This window comes from Emiliania huxleyi, assembly GCF_000372725.1.
Source record: "Emiliania huxleyi CCMP1516 unplaced genomic scaffold EMIHUscaffold_94, whole genome shotgun sequence".
Taxonomy (NCBI): Eukaryota; Haptophyta; order Isochrysidales; family Noelaerhabdaceae; genus Emiliania; species Emiliania huxleyi.
This window is the reverse complement of record NW_005195017.1, coordinates 134,970-154,537: the sequence shown is the minus strand read 5'-3', so window position 1 is coordinate 154,537 and position 19,568 is coordinate 134,970. Positions and strand designations below refer to the sequence as shown.

Genomic DNA, 19,568 nt, shown 5'->3' with positions numbered 1-19,568 from the left:
CGACACGGTCACACGCGGACTCTCCAGCGTCTCAGCTCACCATCTCGCCTTCTCTGTCGCCCTCCTGGCCCAGGCCCATCAGTAGCAAGCCTAAGCCGTCCCAGACCGCACTTACCTTGGGTCTGCAAGCTCACACCGGCTCGTGATGCCACGGAGAGGGCTCGAGATTGTCTCCGGTGGACCCCATCCGAGGCGATTCCGAGGGCTTTCCGGAGGCCAACACCGGCGCCACCGACCGTGAAATGTCCCGACCCGCAGCCCTCATGCACCAGGCGCAAGGATTCAGTCATAATATGTAGGCCTTGTCTCCCGAAGTTTTGAGCAATAGCCGCAAATAGTACTTTTCGGCAGTTCATCGCGACACGTCCAGGTGCCGATGAAGCGGCTTCCCAGCTCACCACCTCGCCTTCTCTGTCGCCCTCCTGGCCCAGGCTCATCAGTGCCAAGTCTGAGCTGTCCCAAACCGTCCTTATTTTGGGTGATGAAGCCCACTCTGGCTCATACCACGGCTCTTACGGCCTCACTCACGCCCGTTTCACCCACAGACACCGCCGGCACGCACTCCCACTTCACACATGCTCAAACACAACCCCACCAAAGCACAGCCCTGATCAGAATGGGCAAGGGCTACCACTTGGTGGCCCTGGTAGCCTCTGGATCGTCACTGCACTCGGCTCCTCTGCAGCGGTCTCGGCTCTCGCCACGACAGCACGCCGACGGCAAGCTTTGAGATCCGTCTGGTGGACCTGCTGTGGCCAAAGCCGCCCCTCACATGCAGCTCGCACCAGACCTCGACACTGGGCCCGCTCAGCTTGGTCGTGGCGGCGTGTGTGAAGGATGCGCGGCCGAGCCGCTGGCGCTGCTACAGCGGCGCGAGAAGCAGGCAGCGGCGCGACACCGGTCGGTCGAGTCTGGCCGTTCTCTCGACGCCGGCCGGCCAGGGTGGCGGCCTGTGGCCGGCTGGTGGGCGGAGAGCAGCCCCAACCGGCGTGGGGGTGCTCAGGAGGCAGCGGCGGCCAAGTGTGCACACTTGCTCAAAGGCGAAAGGGGGCGTGGAGTGGGCCTTTAACGGATTTAACTCGCGCGAAAATGTGCAGGGCTCAAACGCTCGCGACAGCTCCGCCGCCTCCTCCTCCGGCTCCCGCTTTGCAGAGTGCCCGTGCTGCAAGCGCTCCGTCGCGCTCCACTTCATCAACGAGCACCTAGACAGGTGCGCAGCCGCGCCACCGCCAGCCACGCCGCAGCCACGGCCGCCCTCCGCAACTGCTGAGCAGCCACGGCCGCCCTCCGCAACTGCTGAGCAGCCACGGCCGCCCTCTGTGGCCGCTGCCGTGCCGGCGGCGCCTCCTCCGCTGAGCTTTGGCTCTTCCGCCTCGCCGCGGCTCAGCTTTGGCTCGCCGGCCTCGCCGCTGCTCAGCACGCCCATCGCCCGCGCCTTTGGCGCCGGCGCGCCGGCCTCCGCGTCGCCGGCGCGGCCGCTCGTGCTGGCAAGGGCGCCCTTCATGCCGCAGCACAGCAGCCGGCTCGGCGGCGATACGCATCCTGGCGCGGGAAGCAACCTCAGCTGCGACCCGCGCCGCCGAAATGCGTGGCTGGGAGAGCGTGCAGGGCCTGCGAGCAGGGCGCCCGGCGCCGCCATTGCCGCCGTCGCCCGCGGCTTGCTCGACCCTGGCGAGGGGCTGAGAGCGCTCCTCGATCCCGCTGACGTGCGCCTCGTCGCGGCGATCGCCGCCCTCCACGACGACGGCGCGCCCGCCGCGGCGCTCAATGCGGTCGCGCGCTGCTTCGCCGCGCCGGGCGAGTGGCAATTGCTGCTTCGCCCTGGCAGCGAGCACGCAGCAGCGGGCGAAGGCGACGAGAGTTGCGCCCGCGCGGCGGCGGCTCGGGCGGCGGAGGCGGCGGCCGCGGCGGCGGCGGCGGCGGGCCTGATCGAGGTGCTGGATGCGCGCTCTCCGCTGCCCACGCCCCTTTCCCAGCTGGCCGCGCCCCTCTCGCAGCTGTCGGCGCGCGCCCTGCGCCGCGTCTTTGAGGAGGTGCGCCTCGACGCGCCTCCCGCCTCCGCCTCCGCCACTCGCGAGCTTCTCGCGGAGCGGCTCTGCGCCCTCCTCGGCCGGCGGAGGGGCGACGCCTTCAAGACGCCGCTGCTTCGCGCCCTCTGCCCGTGCGCCCGCATGAGGCCGAGCGTCGCGGCCGCGCTGCACCGTGGCAGCATCCTCTTTTTCGGCGCGGCGGGCTACGCGCCCGACGAGGCGGCCGCCATGCTGCGCGGCGGCGCAGGCCTGAGCCCATCGGCGCGGTTCGGCGCGGCGGCGGCGCTCGCGGCGGCAGCCGAGGCCCGCACGCCCCGCTTCGCATCGCCGCTCGCGCTGCGCCGCTACGCCGCCGCGCTGCAGCTCTCGGCGCGCGCCGAAGCTGCGTGCTGCGGCGAGGGCGGCGCGGGGACGGGCGACGCACCCGCGATGCTGGTCGCGCTCGAAGAGGCGCGCTCGCTGCTGCTCGGCGGCGGCGAGGGGCGCTCCCCAGCCTGGTGCGCGGTGCTCGGGCGCGTGATTGCCGCCGGCTGCGCGCAGCTTCGGCGGCAGGGCGAGCACGGCGCGTCGGCGCGCGCGCTGTGCGACACGATCGGGCACTCGATGATGCCGCAGCGGTGGCGCGCGGCCCTTTTTGTGCAGTGCGTCAAGGACCTCGACAGGGCCGGGCAGCAAGAAAGGGCTTGCCGGTTGTGCGAGGCTGCGCACACCTCGCACCTGGATGCCAACGGCCACCTCTCGAGCGCAAGCGTCGCTTCGCTCCTCGAGTCGAGCGGCGGCGGGAGCAGTACAGAGGCGTTAAAACTGGGAGCCGTGCAGCTGATGGCCGTCCGCCGCGTGCTCAAGAAGCTCGCCGTGCCGCCCCGCCGCTGGAAGAGGCCCGCCCTCCCGTCGCTCGCCGCGCCGCGGGAGGTGCACCTCCGCGGCGACGAGGTGCTGGATGGCGGCGACGCGGGGCGGAGGCTGGGCTGGCGGGCGGCCGACGGGTCGATCGCGCGCGGCGTGGAGGAGTACGTGCGGCTGCACTACCTGTCCGGCGCGGGCGGCACTCCTTGGTCAAAAGGAGTGCACCTCGAGAACGCGCTCTTCCTCTCCCTGTTCGCCCTGCTGATGTGGGACGCATTGTTCGCACCGCTCCCCGGCGCCTTTGGCTCGAGCTCCTCAGACGCGCCCGACGATCTGCTCTCCGGTTGCGGCTCCTTTGCGAGCCGCCGTGCTGACATTGTTGGCGCGCTGCTGAAGCGAATCGAGAGCGCGGCGCCCGACGAGCAGCTTGACGGGACCGTGCCCCAGGACACTCCTGTCGCCTCGCCACGAGCCCACCTCTCTCTCTCGGCTCGCCTGGCCGCCGCCCACGCAGCCCACTACGGCGAGGAGTGCATCGGCCTCGACTGGTCGCGCTTGGACCTGCCGCTGCTCCAGTGGACGGCCACCGCGCTCGGCGGGCGGGTTGTCGCTGCCATTTGCCGCGCGCTCGCCGACGACTACGGGGGCTTCAGCCATGGCGCGCCAGACCTGCTGCTCCTCGCGGACCGGCCGTCGGCTGCCGCGCGTTTCGTGGAGGTCAAGGGGCCGAATGACCGCCTGAGCGACTCACAGGTCGCTTGGTGCGACGTGCTGGCGCGTGCTGGGGCGGACGTTGAAGTTGCTTACGTCGAGCGTTGTGTATAGCCGCGCGCCACTAGAGGGCTGTATGGAGTATGGACACTATGTGGTGCCACACAAAATACGTACACTGTACACATATGCTGAAACCACACAAAGTGACAAGACGAAAACGACGGCTCAAGCCCGGTTTCACATTGGTGGGAATACCTGTGCAAATGGGAGGGAGATTGGGAGGACTCGTGGGTGCGGCACGACGAGATGGGCACCACGGAGGCGATGAGGAGGGACATGGAAAGGGCCAGGCGGCTGCGACGCGTCGCGGCCTCCGCCGCTGCCCCCGACCGTCGCTCCCCGACACCAACCTCGACGCCGCCCTCGACGCTGCCCTCGACGCTGCCCTCGACGCCCTCGAGCTACCCTCGGCGCCGCCATCGCCGCTGCCGCCGCAGCCCTCGTCGCCGCCCCGCCGATGCCGCCGCGCGTGAGCCGTGCCGCGCCGCCGCCGGATCACCGTCGCCGCCGGATCGCCGCAGCCGCCGCGCCGCCGCCGCAGCCGCCCGCCGCAGCCGCCTGCCGCAGCCGCGCGTTGCAGGCTCAGCCGCCACCACAGCCGCCGTTTCGTCGGAGGGGGGGGGGGGGGGGGAGGGGGTTAGTGTGATTCGTCTCTCACTCTCATCACATCTCCACCCTCAAAATCTCGACTTGGGCCCGCGCGGGTGGTGTCTACACGACCCACCCGCGCTGGTCATACGTAGCCTATCAATGAATTTATTATAAACACCTTCCCCCTTTCTCGCGGCACGGGCACGGGGCAGCCCGCGCCGGCAGCCGGCCGGGCCGCTCTCCCCGTCTCCGGTCAGGACTCAGTCTGTGCACTCCGGTCTCCGCTCTGGCCCCGGATGGGATATTGGGTGCGTCTGATCGACCAGGTTAGTGATCGTGAGGGTGGTATCAATGGCATGTCCCGTTTCCGGGCTGCCAACGGCCCTAGTGCGATCGTACCTCTCGTACGGGGTTACGGGGGACGGGGGACGGGGCCCGACAGGACCCCCCGCACCCCGCGACCCGCGTCCGCAGTCCGCAGCTGTGTGTGGTCGTAAATTTGTAACGTCTGACATCATGTAAGCTGCCAATTATAGCACACACGCCACCGGAATATGACCCGTGCAGCTCGCGTGGGTCGATCCGAGCCTCGCTGGGACGCTCTTGGCGCGCACGACACACGTGTGGCCCTCGCCCGGCGCATCCGCGGCCGCGCGCTGCAGCAAAAATGCAAAGTCGTAACTTCTCGATGGTTTGGCACAGATATGCGGGGCTACGGACGGGATATTGGGTGCGTTTGATAGTGCGATCGTACCGCCCGACACCGCTCGCAGCTGCTGCAATCGGCGAATATGTAACGTCTCGCGTGAGCCACGGCCACTATTGGGATTACAGGCCGTGTCAAACGCTTCTGTATTGCATATGGGCATGGCAGACTGATAGTAGCCGCTTGGGGATGATACACGTGGCCGTATACGTAGCGAGGCACGCGTGGACCCCGTGGCTGATGGTGATGCAGTGTCTGGTGATTTTAGCCCCCCGCTACCCAGTCGCAGTCGTGCGACGTAGCGGGGGGCCACGACTACGTTTACGAAAACATAAGTAGTCCCGCGAGGTGTGAATTGGCCGCCCCAGTAGCCCCCTTTCCAGCGAGTTGGTTTTTTGGCGCGTCCCCAGAGCGTCCAAACTTGTTTGGGCGCGAACCGTATCTCGCAACGAATCTCGCCGGCCTCACCGGCTTTCGTCGCCCATGCTCGGTCTCGACTTGAGTGCCGCTCGACTGGCCGATGAAGAGCGACCCGTACGACGCGCACTTGTCGCCCTCCCTCCTCGCCACATGACGGCCGCCCACCGACACCGACAGTCGCGCTCCGCACGCCTTCGAGGTCAGCTGCGGCCGAGCGACGACCGGCTCGTCTTCTCCGATCGCTGGGCGCGGTCACTCTCCGGCCCATCACCCGCCTGCCGATCATCTGTCCGCCTCGCCGCGCGCGGGCCGCTCGCCTGCTCGCCACCGCCGCCGCGTTTCCCCGCGCCGCCACGCTTCCCTGTGCACCTGACCGCGCTCGAGCCGCCGCGTTTCCCCGCGCCGCCACGCTTCCCTGTGCACCTGACCGCGCTCGAGCTGCGCACAGACGGCGCGCTCTGGCAGACAGAGCAGCGGCCGCCTAGGTGGTCGCTGCTCCGCCCCGTCCGAATCCGTCCGCCCGCGCGTGCCGCTGCCGCCGCCGCCGCCACCACCGCGCCGCGCTTCCCCGCGCCGCCACGCTTCGCTGCACCTGACCGCGCTCGAGCTGCGCAGGCAGACGGCGCGCTCTGGCAGACAGAGCAGCGGCCGCCTGGGCGGCTGCTGCTCCGCCCCGTCCGAATCCGTCCGCCCGCGCGTGCTGCTGCCGCCGCCGCCGCCGCTCCACCCGGTTGCCGTGTGTCGTGAGAGTTTGCTTTGTGCATGTGTATGTCGTAATGTGTGTGGACTTATGTCACACTTGAGCCTCTATGTATGATTAGTAGACCGGTACTCGGGTTTGGATGGTAGCGGGGGGCCCCGCCGGAGGCTGGTTACTGATTGTAACGTCTTTTGATCATTTCTCGGGTATGCCCGCGTGGAGTTAGAAGCTCATCTTTGGTGCGCTGGAGACATCTCAACATGCTACTTGCTCGTGGTACAGTCGGTTTAGTGTGTGGTAATCGTCCCAAGATCACCATCAGGGGCTATTCATTGGCGCGACCACAAAATGACGCAACCCTCCGAGGGATCCAACTGCAAGCGAATTCGGACGCCTACAGTACCACTCGAGACGTCTATCCAGAGCTCAGGCTCTTCTGTCCATAATGGAAGAGATCTCTCATAGAATGTAGGACGCCGTTCAATCTACATAGTGCCATGGACATGGGCACACGTCCGAGGCCCGCCTGAGGGCGTGCCTGAATGCGAGAGCCCATGCATGCCCTTCGTGGAGTCGAGGTGCGCCTTGATACGTCCACAATGACCACATACACATGCGTGCCAGGCCTATCCGATCGGAAAGATTTGCATGGCCAGGTCCTCATTGATCGCGCAATTGCTACACATGCATCGCAGGTGTGGCCTTCTTGATGAAGATGACTCGTAATCCGTGCGGCCCATCTTTCACCGGCTGGATCGATTCAACCGTGCAGCCGCGCTGTAAAAGAAGCGTGCGCAGTCTCCTCGTGTCGAAGTCATATGTGCCCATCACACCATGCCTATCCCAGGCGTTCTCTGGACGTTTGTGCTCGTGTTCATCCAGCGTAGCACCGGCCTTGTACAGCACAGAGTCGCACGAATCGTCGCGAATCACTACAAAGCTGGGGTAATCGAAAAGGACCCGGGCGTGCACGAGGTACTTTGGACGCGATGCGCATTGCCGAGGGGTGCATAGTGATTTGTGACCGATGCCAGTCCCTCGTTAAACTTCAGACGGCGAGGGCTTTCTCTCGCTCCTCTGCGCTCTGGAAGATCGGTTTTTCACGTGGGCGACGGTTGTGGAGGGAGGTTCTGTTCGACCCACTTTCGCCCTTCGCGCTTTTCTTCGGGCCAACGCAACATGGCGGGACGTTTGCTCGAAGGTCGATATACCTTAGTTGAGTGGCCTACTTCTAACAAAAATCGACTCGACCTCCGCATCCTCGACAGCCAAATTATGCACGGAGTTGCGAATCGCGTGATGAGTAGTATTTGATTTTATGTACCTCTAAGCTTACTGTCTCCGGCCCACGTCCCAGGGAAAGAGTCTGGGAGGGTGTCCTATGAGGAGGGGTGCATGGATCGGCGGATACCCTTTCCTGTTGCACCCCACTGAGGCCCCTCCTGGATTGAAAAATCCCCCCCTCGTCGACCTGACCGCAAAAGGGGCACGCTCGGCCACTCGGCGGCGGCGCGATGGCGACCGAGCGGTCAAACTCGGCGCGCTGCCTCTCGATGCCGTCGAGGCACGCCCCGCAGATGGCGTGTCGACAGCACGCGGTGCGCCACGTCGCGCCGGCGTCCTCACAGAGGCTGCACGCGACGGCCCGCTGCATGCGAAAGCGCGGCGCCGCGGCAACGAGCTCGAAGCGCAGGCTGCCCGGGCCGTGCAGGCGCACCGAGTGGCGGCGCCCGCGCGCGTCGACCAGCGCGTACGCCTCGCCGATCGGGTCAAAGGCCTCGCATCGTGCGACGATCGTGCCGACGTCGTGCGAGGGCCGGCAGCGGATCTGCGCACCGCGCAGGCCGTGCCCGCGCAGCGGCCGCGGCGCGTCGACCGTGCCCTCGCTGCTCGAGGGCGAGCTCCGCGCCGCCGCTGCCGCATCCAGCACCCCCGCCGCCGCGCCGCGCAGCCGCTCGTTCTCGTGCTCGAGCGCGTGCACGCGCCGGCGGAGCGCCTCCAGCTCCACGGCGGGGTCGAGCCGCGGCGCCTTGGCCGCGCGTGGCTCGCCGCCTGCTCCGTCGGCTTCGTCTGCGGCTGCGACGACCTGGCGCACACGTACGCACACAACAGAGCGCTCAGCACGTGGAGAGCTGCACTGGGAGCGTCACCGGCCGACGCCACGGGGCGAAACCTCGGGGTAGCCTCGGGGTAGCCTCGGGGTAGCCTCGGGGTAGCCTCAGGGTCGGCCACACACCTTGCGAAAGCCCCGGATCGGGCCCCGCGCCTTCACCTGGCCCGGCAAGGTCACCTGCTCGTTGCGCACCTTACGGCCGAGCACACGCGACACCGTCGCCGCCAGGGCCTCGTTGCTCGGCACGCGCGTGCCCGTCTTGAGGTACAGCCGCGCGTGGCAGTCGGGATGGTGCGCCTCGAGCAGCGCCGCCACGTCCTTGAGCTGCACGTAGTCCTCCGCGTCGCCGCGCTCAAATTGCGTACCGAGGAGCGCGCGCACCGCCTCGTCGTCGGCGCTCGCGTCATCGGGGGCCTGCGCGCGCGCGGGTGCGGAGAGGATTGAGCTTTTGAGCTAGCTTTCGAGGGCCGGTGCGCGGGCCGGTGCGGCAAGGGCGGCTCTGCACAAGCGTGGCGCGCACCTTGGGCGCTGCGGCCGCCGCGCCGACGGCGACGAGGGCGGTCGAGCTGGCCGCGACGCTGAACCCGGCGCCCTCGTCCGCCTGCAATGGGCGCACACGCGCAGCGAACGGGGGCATCTCGCGTGAGGCAGGGCACGGCACAAGGTGCGGCGCACACACACTCACCATCATGAGCGCCGTCGATGGCGCGGCGTCGCGTTCCACGGAGCGTGCGGCGGCTGCAGCCGCGACGAGCACCTGCGCATGCGCCATGATGGCGCGCATTTCGGCACGGCGTGTGAGCCTTGCTTGTGAGTTTGTATGTGTGAAAAGAAATGTGGCGCGTGCGTGTGTGCGACTGCAACGAAGGACCGCTCGCAGAGGACCATTGGGTTTGTACTATTAACAACGAAGGCGCTCTCAAAAAAAGAAATTAAACGAAACCAGGCACGGGCACACACGCAAGCAAAGAGCAGACAAGAGACGGGCCGGGAGGGCCGGGTACGGACGTTAGCGTCGCAGGCCTACGCCCTAGGGGCGTTGCAGAATGCGCCGCGGGGTGTGTCGCACTGCCCGGCGCTGGCTGCGGCGCACACACACACCTGCAGCTCCGTCTGCGGCGGCGGCGCGAGTGCTTTGCCATCGCTGACAGTCAGCCGCCGCCTTCTTTGTCTGGATCGGCCTCGGCGTAACCGCTCTAACGAGAGGGCCTCGAACTTAGCCGTCCTAAACGCGGCGGCGGCCCCGACTTAGCCGCCCTAACCGGGAGCGTGGACACGTGTCACGTCCGTAACTGTCGTAACGGTCGGTGTAACGGTCGGTGTAACGGTCGTAACGGCAAAATGAAATTATCGAGATTTGACGACCTTTTTCAACGCCCCTGAAGGTCCCTGTACGTCCCTGACACAAGAAAACATCGGATTCCGGGGCCGCCGGCTTGAATATGAAGTAGTTGAACCGGGGCCGCCGGCTTAGCCTCCGACCCCAGGGCCTAGGCGGCCCGCCATGAAATCTAGCCGTGTGTGCTGGCGTCCGGGTCCCAGCGGGTTTTCACGTAACAAGTACACACCAGGACGCGCGCTGTCCCGAGCACAACACATCCGCAACTTCTAAGACGCCCATCACATCCGCAGTCGCCCTCACCGACGACCACACTCTGCCCTAACGCTACCCGCTGACCTCCGAGTGCCCTATCAGTGGGCAGGCGAGTAACACAAAACCACACGGCTTGATGACAGCCCCGACGATGCTGCGAGTTTCGGATGTCGCTGACGCTTGGATCGGCCGCGCACTCACCACTTCGTGCAGCCACACGGAACGCAACATTAAAGGCAGAGACTTCCTGGTGTTTCCGAACGGCACGTACATGATAAACAACATGAGCAGAGCCGTCTCCAGACAGTCGGTGCTGCGGAACACGAGCGCAAAGTTCTACGACACGCTGCCTTTGCTCAGCAGCCGCGCACGTGAGAGACCCGTTGTTGTGATGGACGGCGACCGCTGCACTCCCTCTCCCCAAATTGCGATCATGAGCTGCCGCGACGCTTCGAGCCCTAACGTGGTGGTCTGGCCGATGTATCGGATGCTCGAACAGGATGTGGCGAGGCTCTGGCCCGAGCTGCTCAGCGTCGCCGTGCCGTGGTCGCAGCGACGGCCCGTGGTGGTGTGGCGCGGCAGCCTGTCCACAGGCCTTGGTCGCACTGACGGCACCTCGCGCCTTGATGTGGTGAGTGCGCTGCGTGCACACGGTGGCTCCCTCTTCGACACTGGCCTGCACGATCTTGCGCCACACAACAAAACCGGGGATGGCCTGCGTAGCGTCAAGTTCGACCAGTATCTCACGGCCGTACAGCAGGCGCAGCGCTATCAGATGCTGCTGATCCTGCCCGGCAATGGCGCCGCTTCTGCGTCCGTCTGGGCGATGGCAAGCGGCTGCACGCTGCTGATGGAGGCCACGCAGACGGCGGTCACGTGGACGACCAGCCTCGCCCGCCCGTGGGAGCACTTCATTCCGGTCGATCTCGCGAACGTATCAGACATCATCCGGGGGGCGCGCTTCTGCGTCGACCACAGCGAGGAGTGCGAGCACATCGCCACGAGCGCGCGCCGCCTCCTCGTCGCCGCCTACTGGCCCGCCGGCACTGCGGAGTACGCGGCAGAGCTCGCGGCCCTGCCTGCGGCTAGCCGCACGCGGAAGGCGGTGAGCCTCTTCAAGCAACGCATCAGCCGCATCAAGGCGACGGTGCTCGAGAAGCTCGCGACCCACGCGGAGGCGAACCCGCAGTGCGCGCCGCGACCCGAGCTGTACGTGCCGACCATCGGGGGAGTGGCGAACGAAGTCAAAGGTGCGACTGAGCTGGATTTGTTGGGCGCAGGGCAGGTCCAGCATCGCGCTGCTACGTCAGATGATCCTGGCACTGAGGCGCAGCAGGTCGAGCCGCTTGTGATCGGTGCTGGCTGGGGCTCGACCGCGACGAGAGCGCTCGCGACGGCCATGAAACAATTTGGGCTCACAACCGGCCACTGCTCTCATTACTACAATGCATCGGCCGGCGTGAACTGCCCCCTTTCCTTCTGCTCCGAGATGCACAATCTGCTGCAGGGCCGGCTATGCAAATACCTCGCACAGGAGACAAAGGACCCGGCGCTCTTCCGGGTCTTCGACGGGCTGGATGCCGTCTTCGACACGCCCGTGCCCAACTTTTTCCCGTACCTTTGGCGAGCGTATGGACCAACTGCGCGCGTCGTCCTCACTGTTCGTCCAGCCGCCGCCTGGTTCGCCTCTCGCTCACGCCACCACAGGGGGTCGTATGAGCAATCGGTGGCCGTGAACGATACGAGTTTGCGGGCAGCGGATCCGCCCGACGTTTGGCAAGGGGGGGTGGACAGGGACGTACCGCTCTGGGAGCTTCTGAACCCCGCGTGTGATGCTTCCGCCAAGGCTCGGCAGAAGGAGCTCAACTTGCTCAGGAGCGGCGGCGGCGCCGACTCCGATACGGTCCGGCTTGCATTTGAGGCGCACAATGCGCTCGTGCGCTCCCTCGTGCCCGCCTCGCGCCTGCTCGAGATCGACATCACCGCGCTCTCCGCCAACGAGTCCTGGTCGCGCCTCTCCAGGTTTCTGCGTCGCCCGGTCCCTCGCGACGCATGCCTCGCCGCGGGCTGCCGGTTCCCCGCGCTCATCAAGGGTGCCGGGACGCCACTACGGATAGCAGGCAATTCGCTCGTCACTACTGGTACTGCGGCGGACGACGAGCGGTGTCGATTATCACGCCAGGCAGGGACGTTAGGAGCCTCCCTCCAAGAGCCGATGTGATGGTATCTATCTCGAGATGATACTTGAGCGTGATGAAAATCGGGTACCGGAAAAAGATACCCAGCGGGTCTCGGCAGATACCTTTATGGGGCGGCGCCCCAAGCAAGTATCTAAAAAGAACAACGTGGTATCATTCGCCGTTCCCGACTTTTAGCACGGGTCTGTCTGAAACGGCTATTTTTTCCTTGTCTGCTACACTGATCGGGAGCACGACCCCGGTGGTTTCCAAACTGTTAATACTCATCGCCAATTCACTGGCTGTAATTCAATCTGCCAATTAATAACATAAAGCCGTATAAGCCGTATAACATCTATGCCCTCGCGCCGCCGGTATGATATACTCCTCGGAACCCCCCCCCCCCCACCTCTCACACAACACGGCCTCAGCCTACGTAGACCCCGTCACCCAAGGGCGGTTTCGGTCGATCCTAGTCGCAGTTCGGTCAAAAGCGTAACAAAAGGTTTATGATTCTCGGACTGGATCGCAGTCCGTCCGACTGCGGCGCGCAGAAGGTACCGGGGCTGTGTAGCCATGCAATGCCGCTTGGCGAGCACACTCAGCACCTATTGGTGAGTGTGCCCGCCAAGCGGCAGCAGCTGGCGTCGACGTGCTGGTACCTTCTGCTCGCCACAAGTCAGGCGACGTGGACTGCAGTCCACGAGGCGCACAACCACCTCGATGCCCGCGCCGGCTGCGGGCGCGGCCAATGGTCTGGCGGTGCTCAGCCGTGCTAGTCGACCTCAGCCGCGGCCGCCGATGCATTGGAGACGGCCGTGCGCGCTGATCTGGTCGATCTGGTCACCTGTCTCGTGACGTTGGCAGGCTGGTGAATTCATCCACCAGCATGCTGCCAGACCATGGTCAACTGATGCAGTATGACGTGCAGGACTCCACTTCCACTAGCTCATACACACATGGCTCAGCCACTGGCATGGTTAGGTGGCAGCCTCTTTGTCGCATATGCACGCGCCTCCATGCCACGCGTGCTTGTGCCGAGAGGGCCGCGGAGGCCACCTCGGCACGCGTGGCATCGACTGGTACGACCGAATCTGGCAGCTCCTGCGGCAGCCAGCTTGTTAGCTATCATAGCTGAGCCGTCTGTGGCCGCGGGAGCCGCGGGGAAGGCCCCAGGGGATAGTTATTACGTGCGAAATGCGAAAAGTGAACGTTCTCGTCCGAACTTGAACCGAACTGCGACTAGGATCGACCTTTCGCACATTTGCCGTCGGAAGGGCCTGATCTCGCGCGTTTGACACCGCTCAAAAAATTCGCTGCGTTAGCGCAATTTCGCGCAAGGCGCATTTACTCTGCAAAGCCGGAAAATTTCGCTTACTACCCACCCACATGTGCGGCCCACGTCGCCTGACTTCTGCGCAGCCGAAAGGGTACCAGCACGTCGACGCCAGCTGCTGCCGCTCGGCGGGCACACTCGCCGATAGCGGGCACACTCGCCGATAATCGGCGAGTGTGCCCGTATCGGCGAGTGTGCCCGCCAAGCGGCATTGCATGGCTACACAGCCCCGGTAGCGGTACCTTGCAGCCGCCGCCGCCGGACGGACCTCGATCCAGTCCGAAAAGCGAAATAAACCATTTCTTACTTGTACGAGTTGGAAATGCCGGCAGCCTATAGCGCGCACACGGTCCCGGTGCGCCTGCCCAACTGTCATAAATAATGGGTACAGTATGCAACCTCTACCAGAGAGGTGGTGTAGTATACTATTTTTAAAGCCGTACGCAGAAACTTACCGAAACTTAAGAATGACTATGTAATCCGCAATCTCCGGCGCGGCGGTGTTGGCTATCTCACAGTGTGCTGGCTGGGAGCGGCAGCGGTGCTTAGTTAGACGATCGCAGGGTCATTGGGGGGGCGCGGGTCAGTTTGGGTTCCCGGTGGGAGTGGGTGTGCCTTTAGAGAGCGGCCTGGAACACCGGGAGACAACGATTCCAACTTTGTAGTGCTGCGCGTGAGAGCGGCCACCCCGGGCATCGTCGCCCTCACGCATATGTGTGCGCGCGTGCATAGTCTACCCCTAAGGTGGGGGATAACCATCTGACCACTCATCGACGGGGCTTGGCGAGCGGCCGCGCTGCGGGGCAGGGCTGGTGAGGATGGGCTCTGGCCACTCGCCCGTGCGGTTGTAACCGCGCATCAGCCGAACGGAGGCCTCGACCGCCCCTCGCGGCCAGTGTTGTGCGCGGGGCTTTGTAAAATTCTTTTTCAACGTTATCGGGTTCCTTTTCGCGCGCTCCAGTGTTGCGCTCAGGACATGTCCCTCGGCGAGCTGATCTACTTTCCGGTCCAGGCCAAGGGCCTGCAGCTCGCGATTCTGGCCGAGGCGAGCGGGCTCGAGTGGACCGGCTTCACGGTCGACAAGTCGCCTGCAGGGCCAAAGAGCTGGCCCGCGATCAAGGCGTCGGGCGCTTCGCCGTTTGGGCAGCTCCCTATGCTGCGCACGCCAGGCGGGCGCGTGGTCGGCCAGAGCGTCGCGATCGCGAACTACATCGCGCACCGCGCCTCGATGCACGGCGCGGGCGACGACGACTTTGCGCTCTCGCAGATGTGCCTGGCGGAGGGCGAGGACCTCTACTCGCTCCTCCTCGGCGCGGAGCTGGCCCGCTGGAAGCCGCGCGAGGTGCGCGCTGCCAAGGCGGCGGCGGTTCGCGGCCTCATCGCCACGACGGTGCCGGACCGCCCGAGATCACCCGAGATTGCCGGAGATTCTCCGAGACGGCTCCTTGCCACACTGGCGCTGCGACGCGGGTGCGGACAGAGGTCGGAACCGGCCGCGTTCACGCCCGCTTCTGCACAGGTGCCAGACCACCTCGCAAAGCTGGAGGCGCTGTGCGCGGCGCCGCTGGGCTTCACCTCGACCGGCAATATAATATAATATAATATGATATAATATAATAAATATAATAGGCGCCGCTGGGCTTCACCTCGACCGGTCAGACGGCGGGCGAGCTGTACCTGTCTGGCATGCTAGAAGTTCACAACCAGAGCCGGACGCACACGCACGATTCACACGGCAGACAAGGCGCAGACGACGGCTTCCTTAGAAGCCGTCGTCCTCGCCAACCCAGCTCTCCCATATCTCCCCACATCTCGGGCCCCTAGGGCCCCTAGTAGCGGAGCACAGACCCACATCTCCCCACATCTCCCCACATCTCCCCACATCTCGGGCCCCTAGAAGCGGAGCACGTATTCTTGTGCTCCAACCGGCGGTCGAGAGGGCACGTATTCTGCTGTATTCAGCCGTGTTCTGCTGTACTCGTTGTGTTCGTACCCCCCTCGGAGTTGCACGGGGCCCCGCGTCCCCTGCGCAGTGCCGCCTTCCCGCCCCAAGTCTGGCGTATTCAGCACGTAGGTTCGCGACGCACGAGATGCCCGGCTACGCGCCTCATCTCCCAGATCTCCCCCAGATCTCCCCCCTATCTCCCCATCTCTAGGTTCGGCATGCTCTACCAGACCGCCGCTGTGGCGGGGGCCGCCTCCCTCGACGCCACCCCGCGGCTCAAGGAGCGACTCGCCCCCCCGCTTCGGGGCCATCTCTGGAGATGGCGGGTCTCCTAGGCAATCACCGCCGCTCCATGACTCAGGCGTGGTTCGACCGGACCAAGGCGCTGCCCGCCGTTGCAAAGGTGTGCTGCACAGAAAGAAAGAGAGGGAAATGAGAGAAGGCACAGATAGCTCACGACACCGCGCTGAGTTCGCCGCAGGTGCTGGAGGGGCGCTCGGCCATCGGCTCCCTCGGCCAGTACTTTATGAACGACGCGGACTATGACCGATTCAACGCCGCGTGAGGAGGGGAGAGGCGGGGCGGTGGGTGGGGGGCGCCAAACGAGGGATGAGACACAGAGGCAGGGCGGAGAGGAAGGACATGGCGCGCTTGCGCCAGTCCCCGGCAATCGGCCTTGCGCTACAAGCCTCGCCTGGCCGCTGCCCTCATGTCGACCCGAGCGCTATGCGATTTTATCAAAACGTGTCACGCGCTCACGCCACGCCCTTCGCCCACGGCGCCACGCGGCTGATGAGATTTAAACAAGCAACGTCGCCCCCCGCGCAAGGCCGTGCGCCAAAGCGACAAGCGCGTGAGCACATGTCTCTCGCCCGTTGCCCGACGTGGAAATTCGTGGCGCCAATCCCGGGCGAGTCGTATGCGTGTCTGCTCATCCTGCTACACCTCGGTCGGCGCTGCCGCTGCGCCGGCCGCGCCGCGGCGATTCAAAGCTAAGCGGCGTCAGCTCGGTTGTTCGAAGGTGAGCAGTGAAGGGCGTCCTGCACGCACGGTGAGGAGGCTGATCAATAGTGCATGCTGTTGACAGTGGCGCACCGGCACAATGAAGGAGGGGCGCCTGAGGTGCGCGCCGCGACTCCTCGGAACGCCCCGCGCGCTGAGCACCGCCTCAGCCATCTCTCCGGCCTGTACGAGGAACGGACTCCTCCAGGACGCGGCTCCGTGCGAGAGAGGCGTCACCTCGATCACTGCCGTCTCGGCAGCGAAATCCGGCGGAGGAAGCTCCTTCTCAGCGACAAGAGGAGTCTGTATCCCGCCGGCCTCTCTGGCTGCGAGCCTGATCTCGTCGGCCGCGTCCTCGCCGACGTGCGTGAGGAAGAGGCTGCTGACGCCATCCCCGCCAGAACGCTCTCCGGTTCCGGTTCCGGTGCCGCCCCACCTGCAGTCCTCGCCGGTGCCGGCGATTCCCCCTTCACCAACCTCGTATCCGCGCCCGTCATCTCTGATTCCAGTGACGACGGTGGCGGCACCTCCTCTGCCGTCTCGACTCAGGTCCCACGTGCCGTGGCCAAACCGTCCCACCAACCCACCGCCCAACTGCCACAGCTTGAGATTTCCGTCCTCGCCTACGAGACGCGTCGAAATACGAAGCTGAGACGCGAGCCAAACTGTGAGTCGAGGCACCAACCAAGACAGAGCGAGTCGCCCGTCAATAGCTCTGGGAGCCTCTAGAGAGGGCCATCGAACCTGAGAGGCTCTCTTCTCTTCTAGAGCCGCACCGGCCGTTGCGCAAACGACGCCACGCTGACAGTAACTGGGGGACGTGCAACGGCGTGCCGACGCTCTCTGCCGACAGCTTCAGCATCGGGTCGACCTCGCTACCGGCGGACGCGTGCGGCACCCTTGCCCAGCGCTCGGCTGCGGCGACTGGAATGCACCTCCGCGAATGCGGGTCCGTCACGCCGCATAGGCTCCTCCTCCGGTCTCAGCTGCGTCGATTGGGATGGTCGACCTCTCGAGGGCACATCCTGCTGGTTCGGACGCGGTGCGCTGCAGCTGAGTTGGAACTGCAACTACGCCCACGCCAACATCCTAATGGCCGCAATTGGCCAGGAAATCGACATATGCGCGGGTGCGCTCCGCTGCCCCGCCCGCCTGGTCCTCTCCCAGCGTGCCTGGTCCTCCCGCTTGCGCACGTTCCCGCGCCAGCTACTCCCCCGCGACCTCCCTCTTGCGCCAACCTGCCGGTGTGCTGCTCCCCCGGCGGCCGCGTAGATCCGGACTCGATCTGCGACGACGGCAAGACGTACTGGGCTGCCTCGATCGCGTATTGGATGCTCAAGGTGCACGCCGTGTACTTGTTGGACCATTCGTTCGACACTGCGATGGCATGCATCAAGGATGGCCTCTGCGATGCGCCGTACGAAGGAGAGTGGAAGGGCTCTGGGTGGGAGACGCGCAAGGAGAGGTATGAGCAGTACCTGCAGATATTTGCGCCCGCGCCGCCCGTCTCCGTGTCGCCTCCGCCGCCTCCGCCATGCTGGGCGCCTCAGTCCTGCCCGAGCAACCCGGTCTGGCCCTGCGTAACCGGCGGAGATCCGTTCCAGTGCGGCGACGTCGATCTCGGCGAGCCGTGCGCCCGTGCGCCAGCGGCGCGGTGGGCAGTGCCCCTTGACGCGTCCGCCCGTGAGCAGGCAAGCCGTGCTTTTGCCCAGAGGAGGTGCCGATGATAGTGAAGGCGGCGCATGCACCCGTGGAGAGGTGTGGGGGCAGTGTCTCTTCACGCCTGCAGTTGTGAACAGGTGACACAGTCCTTCCCGCTCGACGAGGATTGCGACGGTGCACAGGGCCAGCCGCGGCTGCCCTCCTGCTAAGCGGCGGGGCCGCTGAACCCGTCTCTCTGCCGCTCAGATTCCGCCCTGAGTGGCCTCGCCGACGCTCCGTCTGCGCTCTGCGACCTCACAAACGCATGGGACTCCTCCTCGTGCGACGCCGAGCTCACGTGCTTTGTGGACCCTCAGCGGCGGCGGCGACGCTCGCTCGCCACCGTCGCTCAGAAGGCGCTGCGGGCGGCGGGCAAGCCGAGAACAGACCAGGGAACATGCAGCATCGATGCGCCGGCCAACGCTTGCATGCCGTGCGCCGACGAGGCCACTTGCGGTAATACCGATGGAGACGGCGTCTACTGCTTCGCCGACTCTCCCGAGTGCCCGGACGACCCGGCGCGGACGGCGCGAATGGTGGCGAGCATCGCGACGCCAAACAGCAAGGAGACACGCGTAGCCCGGAGCTGTAGCCGAGGCGTCTTTGAGATCTCAGCGGTGGCAGAAACGGTAGAGGAGGTGGGGCCTCACGAGCCGACAAGACGCCGATCGCCTGGATTCTGCAGGTTGCATTGGACGTGGAGGGCGCCATCGAAGCCCAACTCGACACGCCGCAAAAGGCGAGCGACAAGCCCTAGACCACGCCCGGGCGCGCGATTGACGCGTCCCTTCGGGAGAAGGCGAGTGACTTTTACGGCCACCGCGTGGACGAGGTGCCCAACGTGGAGGTTTCGGAGGTGCCACCCTCGCCACCGCCGCCATCCTCGCCGCCGGAAGAGGACGGCGGGTGGCTGCAGGCGAGCGGCCGTGCCGGGGAGAGGGAGGCTAGACAGACAGCCCAGCCGCCCGCCCTCTTGCCAACAGCGGCTGAGGTGGACCCTGTCTACTCACACTCTCGGCTCTGTACCACGCCACAGGGGCCGACCCTCCCCATATCTCCCCATATCTCCCCATATCTCCCCATATATCGTGCCGCAGGGGCCGACCCTCTGGATCATCATCGCGGCAGCCGCTGTCGGCGCGCACCAGAGCACACAGGCTCACCCGCATCCCGAGTCTGTACATGCCGGGCTGTAAACAGGCGGCATCTCGCTCATTCTTGGCGCCGCCCTCGCCTGGTGGTGCTGCTGTCGAGGGGAGGGTCGCTCCTCTTACCAGACACCGGCGCCAAGGGCCGACCTCTACGCGTCGCAAGGCGACGCCTAGTAGGGCGGGGCCTCCGGCTGCCCGCCACGCACTCACTCAAAGCGCGTGGACACAGGCGGCTTTCTCGACTCGCTCGAGCGTTCAAAGGCGAAGGCGGCGGAGCCGTACCACGGCTCAGTGCGCGGCTCGGTGCGCGGCTCGCAGCGGCGCAGTACCGATAAGGTGCCAGACCTAGCCGAGACCAGCCGAGATGGAGTGCGGCGGCTTGAGGGAGCGGGGCGTGGACGGCGGCCCCGCCCGTGAGCAACGCCGCTGCCTGTGTGGCCGCCAGGTGGAGGTGGAAGGGGAGCACCGGCCGCCTCGCGCCC

The 19,568-nt window shown here is 65.7% G+C and overlaps 5 protein-coding genes across 5 annotated transcripts; 4 read left to right on the top strand and 1 right to left on the bottom strand.

Moving 5' to 3' along the window:
• Window positions 1-1,502: 1,502 nt before the first annotated feature.
• On the top strand, window positions 1,503-2,283 carry EMIHUDRAFT_220978 (hypothetical protein; the record flags this gene model as incomplete). Its single annotated transcript, XM_005756881.1, has 3 exons — window positions 1,503-1,772; window positions 1,998-2,161; window positions 2,250-2,283. The coding sequence occupies 3 exons, from the start codon at window positions 1,503-1,505 to the stop codon at window positions 2,281-2,283; spliced, it is 468 nt and encodes a 155-aa protein (XP_005756938.1).
• Window positions 2,284-2,459: 176 nt separating this feature from the next.
• Window positions 2,460-3,701, top strand: EMIHUDRAFT_220977 (hypothetical protein; the record flags this gene model as incomplete). The annotated part of the gene is made up of 1 exon (XM_005756880.1): window positions 2,460-3,701. The coding sequence occupies one exon, from the start codon at window positions 2,460-2,462 to the stop codon at window positions 3,699-3,701; it is 1,242 nt and encodes a 413-aa protein (XP_005756937.1).
• Window positions 3,702-7,992: 4,291 nt separating this feature from the next.
• On the bottom strand, window positions 7,993-8,959 carry EMIHUDRAFT_439152 (hypothetical protein). Its single transcript, XM_005756879.1, has 2 exons — window positions 8,701-8,959; window positions 7,993-8,594 (listed from the first exon to the last, which is right to left on the bottom strand). The coding sequence occupies exons 1-2, from the start codon at window positions 8,950-8,952 to the stop codon at window positions 8,286-8,288; spliced, it is 561 nt and encodes a 186-aa protein (XP_005756936.1). The 5' UTR covers window positions 8,953-8,959; the 3' UTR covers window positions 7,993-8,285.
• Window positions 8,960-9,925: 966 nt separating this feature from the next.
• EMIHUDRAFT_220974 (hypothetical protein) lies at window positions 9,926-11,995 on the top strand (the record flags this gene model as incomplete). Its single annotated transcript, XM_005756878.1, has 1 exon — window positions 9,926-11,995. One exon carries the CDS (start codon window positions 9,926-9,928, stop codon window positions 11,993-11,995), a length of 2,070 nt encoding a protein of 689 aa, XP_005756935.1.
• Window positions 11,996-14,259: 2,264 nt separating this feature from the next.
• On the top strand, window positions 14,260-15,980 carry EMIHUDRAFT_439151 (hypothetical protein). Its single transcript, XM_005756877.1, has 6 exons — window positions 14,260-14,677; window positions 14,807-14,845; window positions 14,917-14,966; window positions 15,444-15,513; window positions 15,594-15,635; window positions 15,714-15,980. Exons 1-6 carry the CDS (start codon window positions 14,264-14,266, stop codon window positions 15,795-15,797), a joined length of 699 nt encoding a protein of 232 aa, XP_005756934.1. The 5' UTR covers window positions 14,260-14,263; the 3' UTR covers window positions 15,798-15,980.
• The last annotated feature ends 3,588 nt before the right edge of the window (window positions 15,981-19,568 follow it).